Source organism: Epinephelus fuscoguttatus, linkage group LG9 (genome assembly GCF_011397635.1).
Source record: "Epinephelus fuscoguttatus linkage group LG9, E.fuscoguttatus.final_Chr_v1".
NCBI classification, from domain to species: domain Eukaryota; kingdom Metazoa; phylum Chordata; class Actinopteri; order Perciformes; family Serranidae; genus Epinephelus; species Epinephelus fuscoguttatus.
This window is the reverse complement of record NC_064760.1, coordinates 8248800-8264348: the sequence shown is the minus strand read 5'-3', so window position 1 is coordinate 8264348 and position 15549 is coordinate 8248800. Positions and strand designations below refer to the sequence as shown.

At 41.1% G+C, this 15549-nt stretch overlaps 1 protein-coding gene across 3 annotated transcripts; it reads right to left on the bottom strand.

The window, feature by feature from the left end:
* Positions 1 to 15021, bottom strand: tlx2 (T cell leukemia homeobox 2). 3 transcript variants are annotated; one of them, XM_049585432.1, is made up of 5 exons: positions 13849 to 15021; positions 6219 to 6431; positions 5284 to 5521; positions 853 to 1033; positions 1 to 371 (listed from the first exon to the last, which is right to left on the bottom strand). In XM_049585432.1, exons 1-5 carry the CDS (start codon positions 14354 to 14356, stop codon positions 360 to 362), a joined length of 1152 nt encoding a protein of 383 aa, XP_049441389.1. In that variant the 5' UTR covers positions 14357 to 15021; the 3' UTR covers positions 1 to 359. The 3 variants fall into 3 exon arrangements, with proteins under 3 accessions (XP_049441389.1, XP_049441388.1, XP_049441390.1); XM_049585431.1 differs by having other exon boundaries at positions 1 to 1033; XM_049585433.1 differs by lacking the exon at positions 6219 to 6431 and having other exon boundaries at positions 1 to 1033.
* Positions 15022 to 15549: the final 528 nt, after the last annotated feature.

The following is a 15549-nucleotide window of genomic DNA, read 5'->3' as shown; positions in this document are numbered from 1 at the left end:
TTTTCAAAAAGTCACAATATCATTTAATATAAAACACCTTTAAATTCAACATAATGAGGAATTCGTCATCTGGAGTTCCACCAATCACTACCACTTGAACACTGCAGTCCACCTCCACGGCAGCTGACTTCAATGGTACATCCGAGTGCACACAGAAAAGGGTTGAAACATGCATTTACTACATTGTACAAAGTCAAAAGCGAAAAACAGGAGGTCGTTTTTTTGCCATTATTGGCAGAGAGTCTCTGCCGCCTCGTGAGGGATCCAGAGGCAAAAGGGGGGACAGTCTTGATAGTTGGGCATGTACAGAGGTGTCCATTTGTTTCCTGGCACTTATGGATAAAGTGCCCTCCTCTCTTTTAGACCGTCAGCTGAAGGGAAAGCGGAAACTTGGTGTAAGGCAGGAAAATGACTCAACATATTTTAGATATTTGAGATAACAGTTGCTTAATTTTGACAAACAGCAATGTCAGTGCGGCTCCTGTGCTGTGAAGTCCACACACAGTGTTTTGTAGGTCTTGGCAGTAACAGATAGCTGTCTCTCTCTACACACGCTCCCCCACCATGTTGCTGGTAACGATCAATGAGTGAGGAAGCACAGTGTCCATTCAATTTTTTTTTTCCAAAGCAAGCATCATTCTCCCGTATCTATGACAATCCCATAATGGTTCTGCGTTCTGAACGTCAGGAATACAGATTCCTTTTGTCCATTCACACTGATGACACTTTGATAAACACATCTCATTCTCAGCTCCGCCCCTCCCTCTGTCTCCCCCTCCCTCTCTTCTACACACACACACTCACGTACACACACGTTCACACTACAGATGCCACGGAGGTGACGGAGGTCACCTTATTGTCGTCTGCCCAGGGCTGCAGGTTCTGCAGGGCGTAGAGGGAGGAGTTGTGCAGGCAGAGCGGGTCCGGCTGCAGGGGCTGGCTCAACGTCTTCTGGAAAGCTTCCTGCTGAAGCTGCAGCATCAGCCGGTTGGCCTGCTGCCTCTCGGCCTCTCTCTCCTCCGCAGTCTGTCTCCTGGGTGGACGGGGGAGACAAAAGGGGAACAGAGGAAGATATAAGACCTATATAATGTTTATCTTTATGGGGTGTGTATGAGATTTATTAATGCTGCATACCACAGCATTGTTTGCTATATTAGTCTCGTCGCCTCATAAAGAAGCAATAGAACTTTCTTTTCTCAGACAGACAGGGTAAAGTTTAGATTTAAGCAAGGGTTCCCAAACTGGGGGTCAGGACTCCACAGGGAATACAGGAGGGATTGTGAGATAATAAATGTTTTATATTTTTCTTTACAATTTTCCTTTTTTCTTTCAGATTACTGGATCATTTTACCTCCTCAAGCCTCAAAAACATTTTCATACAACAAGGAAAAAGCACTTTTGGTTGAGATGGTCACAACTAGTAAGGCGCCTGTAGAAATTTTTCATAGAGGAGGCTAGTTGAAAACTAGCTAACCAACAAGCAATACTAATTATCTGATGTGCAAGGACTATTACTGTTACAGTTAACATTTTGAGTTCCACAACAAACCCGTTTTAATACATTACGTATCTATACACGCAAGGGATTCACTGCTCTTCAAATAGGCTGATTGCTGCCAAAATTTAGATGAACCTTGAAGGGTTATTTCGCCCCTTTCCGACACGCTAGCATGACATGTTTGGTGCCAATGGATGCCTTTAGACCCTGATCACACAGAAAGTGTTTTAGCAGCAGGAGGCACCTTTTTGTAATTATTTTTAATGAGAATGAAGCTTTTTGTGCACAGTTTTTGCGTTGCAAAGTGCCTCGCGTTTTTGCGCTCTAGGGGCCTGGTGTTTTTGCCGGAGCGCTCCGAACTCCTCAAGTTGAAAACACATCAACTCAGAGTGGAAAAGCACCCCACATCATCTCTGCTTTTTTTCCCGTTGTCCAATCAGATGATTTGAGAGGCAGGCTTTCTGTGGTGGCCACAACAATAAATTCACAGTTGGTAAACAATGGTGGTAGAGGTTGGTGGATACTCAGAGCTTGCCGCCCCGACTATAGACAGCAGGGTGTCAAACTGCCCCCAGGTCATCCTAAAATATGCCTGGAAATGACCATCATGGAGGAGAAGCTCCTGGACCAACTGGTGGTACTCCCCATGATCCAGCGTCTTTTTTAGGGTCTCATGTACCCACAAAATGCAAAATGCTTTCTGTGTGATCGAGGCCTGAGGTTGTCATTGATTGCCATTAAAATAATAACACTACAATAAAAGTTGCAGCTTGCCTGAAATTAAAAGTATACAGAAATAGAAAGAACACCAGCCTGAAACTGGATTTTCAATAATACTCATGGGACATTCAGTGGAAGTCAATGCAATATAGAAACCAAAACAAATCAAGTAAGAAAAGGTGTGAAAAGAAAAACAGCACGGTTACACATCACTCAACACCTGTGCCAGTTACTCCGGCTTCAGGCTAGATGACAGCTGATCAGGATGAGTGACAGGTGTTGGCGAGGGGACGTGACTAACGGGGGGAGGAGGAGGAGGAGGAGGAGGTACAGTACACTTCCTGCCTCAAGGTGAAAACTGTTTTGTTTTTTTTTTCAGAACAGCATATGTTAACAGTTAAATACATCCTGCGCATCGTGTGTCGGCGCTGATTTAACATTTGCTGTGTTTGAGAAGCAGCACAGATGGGTGTTTTCCTGAAACACACAGGCACAATATGTTTAAAAAGATAGATGCTTTTAAAAGGATAAGTTGGAGTGTTGATGTTGGAAAGTAACCACTTTTAGATTGAAGGATTAAAGATGTAAAATAGGAACTGAGGAAATAAATGCATAAAAGGAGCTTAGAAATCGTGAATCTAAATTGAGCTTCCATTGTGATTAGAGCAGATGAAATGCTGCTTTTACTTTTCATTTCTTCCAAGTATAAGTTTCTTTTATATTCAAATCAATCTTCCTGACAGATGTTTTTACGGTAACAGACAGTGTCTCCTCTGTGTGTGCTCATTTTAGCCAAAAAAATGGAACACAGATTAAGGCAAAATGAAGAATTTACATGGCTCTTTTAGAATGATGGTGGTGTTACTAATGACACAAAACATGATAAACAAATGACGTCAAAATCAACTCCAAAATACAAACGACAGGTAGAAATCACAGGCGGAAACACACCTCTAAAACACTCTTTCATGCACACCAACCTCCATCCATTAGCCACACATTATTGTTAACAGCATTATCATAATCTGATTCCCCGGCTGTTGATTTGATCAACCTCTTGTTACTAGCGTAGTCGTCACGCAAAGACATCCCTCATGCTCATCCTATCAGGTGCACACTACAGGGAAATGGCATAAACCTCAGCAAAACTAGGAAATCAGAAAAACGAGTTAAGCCAATTCCCTCGTTCCTTGTGTCATGCTGTTTAGTCTTGGATTTAGTTTGGTTGTTTTTATTTCAGGCAAATTCCTTTTTATTGCCTCTTGGAGTGGGAAATATGTCTTGGTCTCTCACTGCTACAGGATGCAATTGTTTTGACAGGGATTGTCGAACCAAATTTCAATAGTATATGTTTGTTTAAGACAATAAAATAACTCACAAATGTTAAGCAGCCAAAGAAAACCCCCAAAATGTTCAGTGATTTCTATGTGTATTAAGTTTAAACTCGTTCCAGGGGCGGAGCCAGATGTTGTTAACATTCAGGGTTTAGCCTAAATCTCAGTGAGGTCCAGGGGTGCATTTTTTCCCCATTTGCGGCAGATATATGCACTACTTTCCAAGCCATGTGAGATAACAGAATGCCTAAAAATCTGTACATCATTTGGGGGAAAAACATGATCTTTGCCAAGGAAAAAATATATCCTCCTATAAGGCCTATATCCTAATTGTTCTCCAACTGTAAAACCATAACACAACAAATAATGAGGATAACTACATTTTCCCTCCTGCCACATATAGCAGGCAAAAATTGTGCTGTGTTACTAGTTTTAAGTTACACAACAGAGGTAGCATGTGTGGGTTACGATACACCCTGGACACAGATATGCAAAAGGCGCCACAACTTCTCCAAAACAAACGCAAGACACGCAAATTTTGTGGTAGTTTTGCATCTCTGTGTAGTTTTGTGTCTTTTTGGGGTCAATTTGCCCATTTTTGTGGTTATTTTGTGTCTTTTTGCAAATCCTCTGCATCTCTTTGTGGTCTTTTTGTGTCTCTTGATGGTAATTTTGAGTGTCTAGTTGGTACATTTTAATTTGAGCGACACTTTGCAGGTGAGGACTGACACTTCGGCACCCTGTAAGCCTGTTCAGTAATTCATCCATGATAAAAAGGGTAGGAATTTGGCATAAAAAGCATTACAAATATGAGGTAATATAACTTTACTGCCTCAGAGACACTGAGGGGAAATTACACAAAGTTTAAGGTATTTTAAAAAGCTAAAAGATTTGAGGCTTTTGAGAAAACATTCGAAGCCTCAGAAGCCACCTCCCCACTCCACCACTGACTCATACTAAAAAGCTTTAGAATCATTTTAAACATTAAAACCCTAAAAGGTAATTTAATTGTTCATAATGTGCTTATGAAATATGCGTCCTGTCCCTTTAACTAGGGGCAGGGCTTCATAATTTGATTTCCTACTCATTTACTTCCAAATGGCTATAAACAACAGTTAGAATGAAGTGAAGGAGTGTGTGTGTGTGTGTGTGTGTGTGTGTGTGTGTGTGTGTGTGTGTGTGTTTTCTGTCCATGGACCTGGCAGTCAATTCCTCCTGTGAGTGTTTCAGTATTGCTTTGGACAGCAGGTTTCTAAAAGGCCTTTCAGGAGGCTCAGGAGTAATTGTGCTTGGTCAAGTGAACTGGCCTCGACTGGCAGCTAAGCTAAGCAAAATAGGTGTTGTGTTGTACGACGCCTCGAATGCTTCAGCTGCGGGCCATTTTTACTCGTGTTTAAAGTGAAACACCGGTAAGCATTTTGGACCCCGAGAGCAAAACACAGACACGTTCAGCGCTGTCGATTTATGGCACGAGAAAAACTGGAAGGAAGGAGTGGCTCTTCTGAGTGAACATTCTGCCCTCATAAAGACAAAGGGCTTCTGAGAAATGCACCACAGCCTTTTTGTTTTGCTTAAGTAGATCATGAGGGTGAAGATATGAGCAAAACATGGCACATACAGGACAGAGCTATGATGCTTTAGCTTCCCTACTCTCTACTCTCACACCAGTAAAGGTGATTGAACTGCACCAGATAACACTGGAAGTGAAGGAACACCCTGCCACATGCTTACCGCCATTTTGTCCGTCTGTTCTGAAACCAGGTCTTGACTTGTGCGTCTGTCATCTTCAGGGCCTTGGCCAAGGTGGCGCGCTCAGCCGATGCCAGGTACTTCTGCCGGTGAAAACGTTTCTCCAGCTCGCAGATCTGCACCCGGCTGAAGGAGGTGCGAGGCTTTTTCCTCTTGGGCGGCGTCCGGTTCTGGTAAGGGTGGCCGATACGACGGGTCACAGAGAAGGGTGAGAGGGCAGCTGAAAGGAGATGATTTTTAAGCAGTTGGTGGATTGTAGCTTTGAACATTGTGCAGTCATTAAAAAATTCCATGTTAGCATGACCAATGAGGTTATTGCAAGTTTGGACTTCAAGGGCTCAAGCAGTTATTAGCATTTCTAAACAAGAACGAGCCGTGCTTCTCAAATATAAACTTATTTCCCTTGAGCTTTAGTTGGTCTATGTTCATGTTATAAACACAATTTTGTTTTCCATTCCTTGGTTAGATACAATTATTGTCCATTTTGTCTTAACTCTGGAAAAGACAGTGTTGTTTGGGGAGTCTAAGAGAAGGCCCAGAAGCTGCCAATTGAAGAAGATAAATGTAATTACAACTAATATTCCCCTGCCAGATTTTGAAAACCAAACAACACACAGGTTCGTACAGAAAGGAAATCCAAAGGAAAGTCATTTAGAAAGCTGAGATATACAGTTTCGAAAACAGTTCAAGAAAAGATATTGCTCAGAACCGGCAATAAATTGCTCTCCTAGAGTTGAATCATGGGGGAAAAAAAATCAACCCTTACTTTAGCTTTTATGTTTTTTTTCACACATAAAGACAGAAGACCTTTCAATATCTACACACACACAAGAGGGATGCACTTAAAAATCAGCTGTGAGACAAATGGGTGAGGTTGGTGTGTGTGTGCGTGTGTGTGTGGGGGGGGGTTGACTCACCTGGGCAAGCCCCCTTTGGGAAAGGATAGTCTGCTAGAAGGCCATTGCCGTCTCGCAGGTGAGCGAGCTCGGGGTAATAGCATTTGGCTAATGTCTCCACAGTGCTCCAGACGGGGACCCTGCCGATGTCTCCCTTGGGGAGAGGACAGAGGGACCCGGCAGGCCCCGGCCCCCCTGTGGCCTCTCCGGCTCGGCTCTCCTCTGCCTGCTCCCCTAAAGGAAAGGGAGACACAGTGAGGTCCCACATCTGGAGCACAGCAGCAGCCGCTGTGTGGGCGCCAACGCATAGCAGCTAATCACATGAAGGAAGCCTGAATGATGAACAGAGTCTACTTTAATGTCATTTACTGCTGCTCTCTTAACTTAAGCATTGGGAAAGGTTTTGGTCCAAAATTACATATCAGTCCATTTAGAGAAATAAGTGACAACTAGCAGGGTTGCAAAGATAAATCAAGCACATATGGTCAGCCAATCAGAAACAGGCAATGAAGGTCATCCATTCACAACTTAAAACAAAGGCACTAGCAGTATAAGCACTAGTCACAGTCCTTCAATCTGACACAGTTCAAATTTTGGGAGATTACTTCTATTTTTCTGTAATTTTTCAATTTTCATTAATTCAGTTTTGGCACAAATCATCTTCCATACAACAATAAAACTCCCAACAATAACATTACATGATTGATGATGAAAAATTGCACAACTTTTTGTATAATCCAAGTGTGTAGGTTTCATTTTAACATCATGGGGGAGACATGTGAAATGGAGGTTTGGGGATTGTCAGAAAAATTTGGGCATCAAACACTTAATTTCCTGCATTCTGGTGGAACTTAATGCACCAAGTTGTGCCTTTTCTCCATCATTCTCCAACTGGCCTCCTGTTACATTTAGAGCCTCAATGGGCTCAGACCGAGCTACACTGCTAACCCCCTTTTTTACTATTTGCCTCCACGAACACTACCATCATCTGCTGCTGGTTTATTGGAGGTTTGAGGCAGCGTTTGTCAATTACGCCCCAAAACTATGGAACACATTTCCGATAGATATCAGGGAAGCTAGCTCGCTAAATGTTTTTTGTTTTTTTTTTACAGGAAAGCTAAAAACGTATCTGTTCACTTTAGCCTTTAACTAGCTCTGACTTTCCTGATACAGGTCTGAAACTCTTTCTTTTTATGCTTCATGCTGCTGCAACTCTTTTAAAATCTTATTTGATTTTATGATAGTTTTACAACTCTATAATTTTATGAATCAGTTAATAGATGTTTTAAACTCTTTTAAATGGAATTGCCTTGTTTGTCTGTTTCATGTCCATTATGTCTACTTCCACGTGGTGCACTCAGCGCTTATAATGCCTTTATCGTAAAGCACTTGTGCTGCATTTCCGGTATGAAAGGTGCTAGTTTTATTATTAATTATTATTATTAATCTTTTTCTGAAAATGGTTCAGGTTTTATTGTATTTCACTGACATCTATTTTATGATATTAGTAGCCTATTTATTAATTTAGTGTTGGAACGACCCTGCAAACACTGACTGTTTTATGTTTGGTGAGATTACAATTAAAGCCTGATTTGCTTTGATTATCAATATCATACTATGGTGTAAATGTCTTCAATTTTGTCTAAATTAAAGTCCTCTGCCACCTTCATGTTTCTTTTGGGGGGACAAATGCACATATTGTAAATATTAAGGGGCCCCTGCGTCCCCCCAAAATCTGCACCCTTGTGTAATCATCTCTTTCAGAAAAAAACGCCTATGATTTAAAGATACTGATGTTGAATTTGAGGTCATGATTCAGTCTTTTAAATAACTTAAATCCACATATACTGACTGGCTGCTTCGTCATTGTGTCTCTTCAAAAATATGAATTGCACACTGCCACTGTATTTCTATTTTCCTCCATCTGTGCCTCGCTGCCTGACGGTTCACTTTCACATATCACTGTATCTGGGTATTAATAACAACTTATCTCCTGCATCATAAAATATCTATGAATCCTGTCTATTTTGTCAGCCATGGGTAAACAGAAGATCGATAAATGTAATGAGATCGTTTTTGGCCATAGATCCACTCCCCAGCCACATTCTCATTTTGAGGCAGAATGGAAATCAACAACAGCAAACCATCTCTGCCTCTTCCTCTCCCTCTCCCTCTCCCTGTATCTGTGTGTCACTCCTCCCCAGCAAGCTGTTTCGCCTCCTGTCTTACAGGGTGTTTATTTGTTTTTGTTTTGTCAGAAAAGCTCACCAGAAGCCAAAATGAATATGAAAACATCTGCATAGGTGTCCCCTGGGGGCCACGTGCTGCCGCCGCCGCTGCTGCTGCTGCTGCGTCCTGAAAATTCATTTGCCGCACAGACGATGACAATTTGAATGGAAAATGGAACATGAAGCTATTATGCGCTCGGCAGTCGTTTCCAGGGAGCTGCCGACGTCCCCTGATGGTGCTGAACACGAGTGGCAAATTGAGGCGTACACGAGCAAAATGATTTGTAAAATAAAGACGAATGGCTGCGATGTGCTGTTACAGTAGGTCACATAAAGTTAACATTACCTGCGTGTAAATTAGCCCTGCAGATTTAGTGCCTGGAATGAAAGCTCGCTCCCTTTTTATTGTGTTTTGTGCCGGATTTATAGTGTCCGTGTCTTCTTCCTCTTCTTCCTCTCATTATTATTTTTAATCTCCTATGGTAATATTCCTATAATATTATCATCAGGTTTCACATTTTGTGTTGCTCCAGTGCTCAATAATAGTAAAAATGGTAATGCTATCCCTGTAATATTCCTTCCGGGACTCAGACAGGCATCTGTGGTATTTAATCATGAGTTTATGGTGACGAAACTCCCATGATGTTTCTGAGTTTTCTATAAGGTGGTCACAGTGGACTGAAGCACCTCTGTGGCCCTTAACAGTGAGTTCATAGTGACCTTATTGCACTTTATGGTATGTTTTTTAAATCTTACATGAGCCCTGTGTGATGACTTCTCTATAATATTTCTAATTGGTTTCTTTTTGGTGGCCCCAAACTATGTGCAGCCTTACGGGTCACATGCAGGGAGCGAGCAGGCCTGTTGTTGCTCCCAGCGGCGCGTCTGGCTAAATAATACCGCATTAGATGGCTATTTCAGGCCATCTGCGGACTAACTAATGGACCAGGCGCATACAAGCACGTTCAGAGGCAACCCAAGTGGAACTGCATGCTGCAGGAGCCTGTGGAGCTGCCAACTGCAGAAAGGCTTTGCTCCACAGCGTGCAAACTGCTGAGAAATATACGATACAGTGATGCTGTGGATACTGCATCAGTCATGGGTCGTGTTTTGACTGAGGGTGCACGGCTGAGACAGCTCAGGAATCAGATATGCCCTCAGATTTATCCATTGCTATTATTATTAGGACTGTGGGCTATTTTTTTTTTTTTTTTTTTTTTTACAATGCATGAAATGCTGTAATGTTTGATATTGGATGGATTTTAAACCAATATGAAATGAAAAGACTGCCCCTGCTTAGCTGCATCACTCCTGAAAATAACCCATAATATTCAAATGTTCTTGTATTTATGGCTTTCAAATGTACTCATTAATTGTGCATTTATATTAAGCCAATCTTGCCAATGTTAAATTATGAGTTTTTAGTATACCACGCTTAAAAGGTACAATGCAATATGAAAAAAACCCCATATATATTCTTTTAGCAACCTCAGAATTCAGAGCCCAGTGTCAAAATCACATAAATTAAAAGTCTAAATATTAAAGACAGCTAATTGTTGCTCATGCATGGAGCAAGTCTGTTATTTCCTATGATATAAAATTGGTGTAGAGATTCAAATCCCACGAGATAAAACGGTATTGTAGTGCAAAATTCAAAACGTTACATTAATGCTAAGACATCTTTTGTGTCCTCTGAAATCCAAAATAATTTTCACTATAATAATAATAATAATAATAATAATAATAATAATAATAATAATGATAAATAGCCAATAGCATCCTGTAAAACAGCCAAACTGTTCATGCTGTTTGTGTGGAAAGGGTGTGAAATCTTAAAACTCATACACATTGGAGCATTTATTACTATTAAAAAGAGAAATAATTCTTATTTCTATAAAAAGAAAAGAAAAAAGTTGCAAAACGATGTGACTTTCTCCTCCTCTCCCTCAGATGAGAAAGAAAATGAGCCAGAAATACTAAATCTGCCGCCTGGGTAATACAATTTAGCATAAGCATATCAAAAAATAAAATGCTACCATGGAGGATATGTTTCCCATAATAAAACCACCTATACTTAATAACACTTCTCGGTGACAGCGCCTCCCTTCCCCACTGCGGATATTACCTCTGTAGCAATCTAATAAATATATCCGTGAAGGATTCTAAAGGGGATATTGAAATATAACATGAACATATATTGCTATTTATTACACTATACGGGACAAAAGGCAGGGACACGGTCTTCTGTCACGGCGAGGAGCAGGGCGGCGTGGAGAGCACGAGGACAGGAGCGGAAATAAAATCAGATGTTCCTGCTCTGCTGAAATTAACAGAGAGAGAGAAGGAGATTTATTGGAGGAGAAACAGCTTTAATTGTGTTGGTGTTTTTATTGGTGTTTCTTATAGAGCTGCACGTGCTGTAGTGGCTCTGGTTAATGTCAGGATGCTCAAACGATCCACATGATGTTTTATTCTTATATTATTATCATTATTAATATTATTATTAAAGTGCTATTTTACAGTATGGTTTTTTAAATGACTGTATTGGTGTTTTGCCATTTTATATTTGCACTTGTATGAATTTAAACTACCCACGTCATGACCCACTTGTTTCAATTTATTACAAATATTATTGATTAGATAATTATTCTAACCTTTTTTTTTTTTTTTTTTTACAGCAGCCAGACTATTAATTCTTTTGTGAAATGTTTCTGATATTTCACATTTTATTTAATTTTTTAAAATGTTTTTTATGTCACAAAAAATGTTGCCGAGCACTTAGCAGCTTTAAAACACGCCTCAATTAAAATAAATAAATAAATAAATAAATAAATGTGAATAAATAAATAAAAAATAATGTTAGGCTGAATCAAGCCTCTTTTTTGCAAAATGACAAAAATTACGTCGCCAAAATAATACTACTACTTCCATAACAATAATGATAATAATAATAATAATAATAATACTGCAGTGATATTTGGGATAAATAATTAAAGCATTAAAGGAAATAAATAACTGGCAGCCACAGAGAGGACTTAGTGATCATCAGCATAAATCCTCCAGTAAATAAACAAGTCTTATTTTCGGATATGGATGAAATGATCCCTCTAACGCCCCACACTTTAATCCTCTGCGTCACTTTGATGCAGCTCCTCGTGATTTATAACACGAATTTAGGCCACGAGGGCTCGCGCCAGGGGTGAAAAACGAGAGAAGCCGATTGTGTTGTGCAATTTAACAGGTTTCCTTTACATCCCTGCAAAAAAAATAATAAAAGCGCCCATGGCTGCCAAAAGCTGGGAGCCCTTTGGCTAAATGTTTGGCTGTTTAAAGCTGCACGAGGCCGTTTGTCTCCTCCGGTTTCAACTTGAAAAACGAAGAGAGAAAGGGAAAAAGAAAAAACAAGAAACAGAGAAAGAGGGAGAGAGAGATTTAAAATGGTGCTCTGCCCATCAGGATAGATGATAGTCCATTTGATTTACGGCCTTTTATAGGAAACAGAGCAGGCTAAATGTGGACTCTCTCTCTCTCTCTCTCTGTGTGTGTGTGTGTGTGTGTGTGTGTGTGTGTGTGTGTGTAGCTGCTGATCTTTGGCTGATCAATACAGTGGAAAGATATAAGCTGCGAAATAATTACAGCGACACAAAGCTGAGAGAAATTAAACGAGAGGCCCTCGGTGACCATGAGTAGAATTGATAAGCCTATTTACACTGTATCTTTTTGCAGTTGACATATCGTCCCCCAGTATTTAATAATTAATCAGGTAGAAAGAAACGGAATGGTGAATATTTAATGCGTGGAGAGGTGGTGTGGAGGGGGGAGTGTGTGAGGCTGTGCAGATCCATGATGTTCTTCATTTTCATCTTCATAACGATGAGGTCATGAGAAAAAGACCAGTGGCACCACCATCACCTCCCCCTCCCAAATTAATAAAGAGAATAAAAACAGATAAAGAGATAACTATATAATGTCTGATTGCCACAGAGGACACACTCCTTCACTTTACTATTTAAGGATTAAAAAATATTATTTTACACTACTCTCTTAATTAAAATGCACTTTTATAAAGACGAAATGGTGCTTAATTTAACATCTGGCAAAAGGAAACTGAAACTGATGTTTTGTTTTACTTCCTCTGATCAATGTGTATTGTCCCTGTAAAATAAAAATAAGTAAATTAAAAATGGAGGCTGCAAACGCCTCTGTGACTGAAGAAGAAAACACGAGTAATTAGATAGTGATTAGGTTTTTGCAGGCAAGATGCAAAGGCACGTGAGCAATAAGAGTGCACGATAAATGCTGCAAATATATGACGGTGTTTGACGTGAGCAAATACCTAACAACAACTGAACTGGGATTTTGTGACGCAAATTTGCACCACAGACAAAAGTAACACCAGTTTGGCTTGCGAAAAAATATAATAATGCACCCTAGCTTCCTGATTTGCTTATTGTAAAGAATAAATTACTTTTTATGCTTTTTAAAAAAAAAAAAAAAAAAAAAGATACTAGTTATGTTTTTAAGAAAGTATAATAATAATTAAATCAGGAAAACCTTTAAATGTATATAAAATCTGCAAAGTAGCTGTATTACTGCTGCGTCATGTTTTTTTATTCTTTATTTTTTTTTATTAATTGCAGCAGGAAAAATGAAAAGCAGTCAGATCCAAATGAGTGTGAGGTGTTTAAAATTTTACTGTATGTGAATTATGCAGATTAATTTTGATAGCTACACATAATTTAGGCATTAAGTCATATTTTTCTCTATATTAGAATAAAAAATGCTCGTTGCAGCAAACATTATAAATGCGTAATAATAATAATAATAATAATAATAATAATAGGCCTGACCTGTTCTATAGGATTTAAAGCTGCCATGTGTTATTACTATTATGACTCATCTTCCTGTTTTCTCAATTGGCTCGCAGAGGAAGAAGAAAAAAAAATCATTCATCCTCATGAAAAGACGCGGAACGTCGTTATCCGTCATCCGCTGTAAATGGAGAGTGATGGTCCAATACTGATTCATCAGCATGTCCATGTCAATTTCTCCTCTCGTTTATCACACTGCCCCTTCCAGCATAATAAAACTGACTGTGCGCGCGTGCATATACGATTCGTTATAGATTACAACCTAAAGATGAAATCAGCTCCAATCCGTCAGCTATTAGAGGCCCACTCTATCCTGCAACGTTCAGGGCCTGTTTTTAACATGAGAAAATTCACAACTCACACCTGTACGGCCATGAGGGGAATACAGAGTAACGCTACACTGTGCGCTGAGGTGTTTGGGTTCATTTATGAGGGTGTGAGAAGCAGGTGAAGGTGTGGAGGTAGATTATATAATCCTCTGGCCTACATGTGTGTGAATGGGGGACACAAGTGAGACTACGTGTGTTGCAGGTTCACGAGGAAACTCTTTACCTGTTAATCTGTCCTTGGCAAACCTCCTACTGCTCTCCATCCACGGGAAGGTGAAGTTTGCCGCATTCCCCATCCCCATCCCGGGCACCGAGGCGATGCCGGGTCCGATGCCCGGCGGATGCGTCGAAGGGGGCGGATGCGGCGCAGCAGCGGCGGGCGGCGGCGGAGGCGGCATGGGTCTGTGCGCCGGCACCCGGATCACCCCTCCGGCGCCGCCCGAGTTCACGTTAACGTTCATGTTCATGTTCATACTGACGTTCATGTTCATGTTGACGTTGTAGGAGCCGGCCAGACCCGCCGCCATGGAGCAGGCCGGGTTGTAGACGCTGTTGTACCCGTTGCTGTAGACGTTGGGGGCCAGCGCGTAATCCGGGTCGCCGGTCCGGTTGGGCAGCATGCAGCCGCTGGACTGGTCCGAGCTGTTGAGGATCTGGTCGATCCCGAAGCTGATGGGCTCATGCTGCTGCTGGTGCGTCTGGTTCACCTCCTCAATCCCGGTGTGCTCCATAGTTTATTTTTCTGTCTGTGATGTTTTGTCAGTGTGTTTTATCAGTGCTCGGATGTATGCTTGTCATATGGTAATTCACGCCTTGGGAAATGAAACGTTTGTGCTGCAGGATCGGGCTGTTTTTGGTTTTCAAGCATCGACACAGGCCTGTTCTACTCCCAGGAAAGCAATAACGTGTCCAGTGCTATCCAAAATCTTGCCATTATTTTTGTCCAGCATTGGGATCGGGTGTTCCCTAAATTAAATGCCTATCCATCGGGCTAAGAAAAAGCGTATCCATCTTTTACAGCGTGTTCTTTCCCAGTGAACTACACACACACACGGCAGCCTAACAGCAGGAAAAAAACAAGCGAAGATGCCAAATGGTTATCCTGAGTACTTACAGACAAAAATCCGTGATTTTTTTGAGAGGAGGCAGTTCTCTGGAGAGGCTTGATGCGCTTTGTTCGCCTACTCTGGCAGAGACGATCCATACGCAAAGGGCATGGTAGGATACCCAAGCTCGTCGCATCAAAATAAAGCCACAGACACAAAACAAAACAAACCCCAGAAAAGAGGCGACGAAACGAAGCGCTGACCTCGCAGGAGTGGATATTAATTGGAGGTGAGAGCGAAAGACGGCTCTGTTGTGCTGAATGGGTGAAGTGCGTTTCAGCAGGTGAGACAACCCTCTGCGTAAAAGCTGCCATTCGGTCATCCAGCCAAACCTCGCCTCCCTCCCTCTCTCACTCCCTCCCTCCCACCACTCCTCCCTCCCTCCTCGGCAGGGCAGTTGTTTTGCTCGGATGTCTTAAAGAAGCCGCAGCTTTCTTTATTATCTGCAGCTTTGCTGCTATTAAACAGGAGGGTTTGTGCCTTTTAGCGGTGCTGGAGCTCCGGGTCAAGCGTTTCCAAACTGTTTAGCGTCTACATGTTCAAAACACTGAGTCAAACTTAAAGAGTTCGGTCTAATGTTCAATATATTATTTTAAGAGTAAACAAAAAAGTCTCCCTTTATATCAGAATATAGCTGCACTGAATTGAAGAAAAATATATTTTTTAATGTATTTATAAATTTATTATTGTGTTTTATGAGGGTCTTTTTGACTGCGTCAGTAAATGCTCAGTTAGTTTTGATATTTTGGTGTCCATTTTTATTCCAAGACTCTTGTACATAGGTGTAGATGTCGGGGGGGACGCAGGGGACATGCCCC

Coding starts and splice junctions, on each gene's coding strand:
- tlx2 (XM_049585431.1), bottom strand. CDS start 14,356: ATGGAGCACACCGGGATTGAGGAGGTGAACCAGACGCACCAGCAGCAG. Junction 6,432..13,848: donor TGCCAAGGACAGATTAACAG/GTAAAGAGTTTC, acceptor CCTTTCCTTTAG/GGGAGCAGGCAGAGGAGAGC. Junction 1,034..5,283: donor AACAGACGGACAAAATGGCG/GTAAGCATGTGG, acceptor CCGTCCACCCAG/GAGACAGACTGCGGAGGAGA.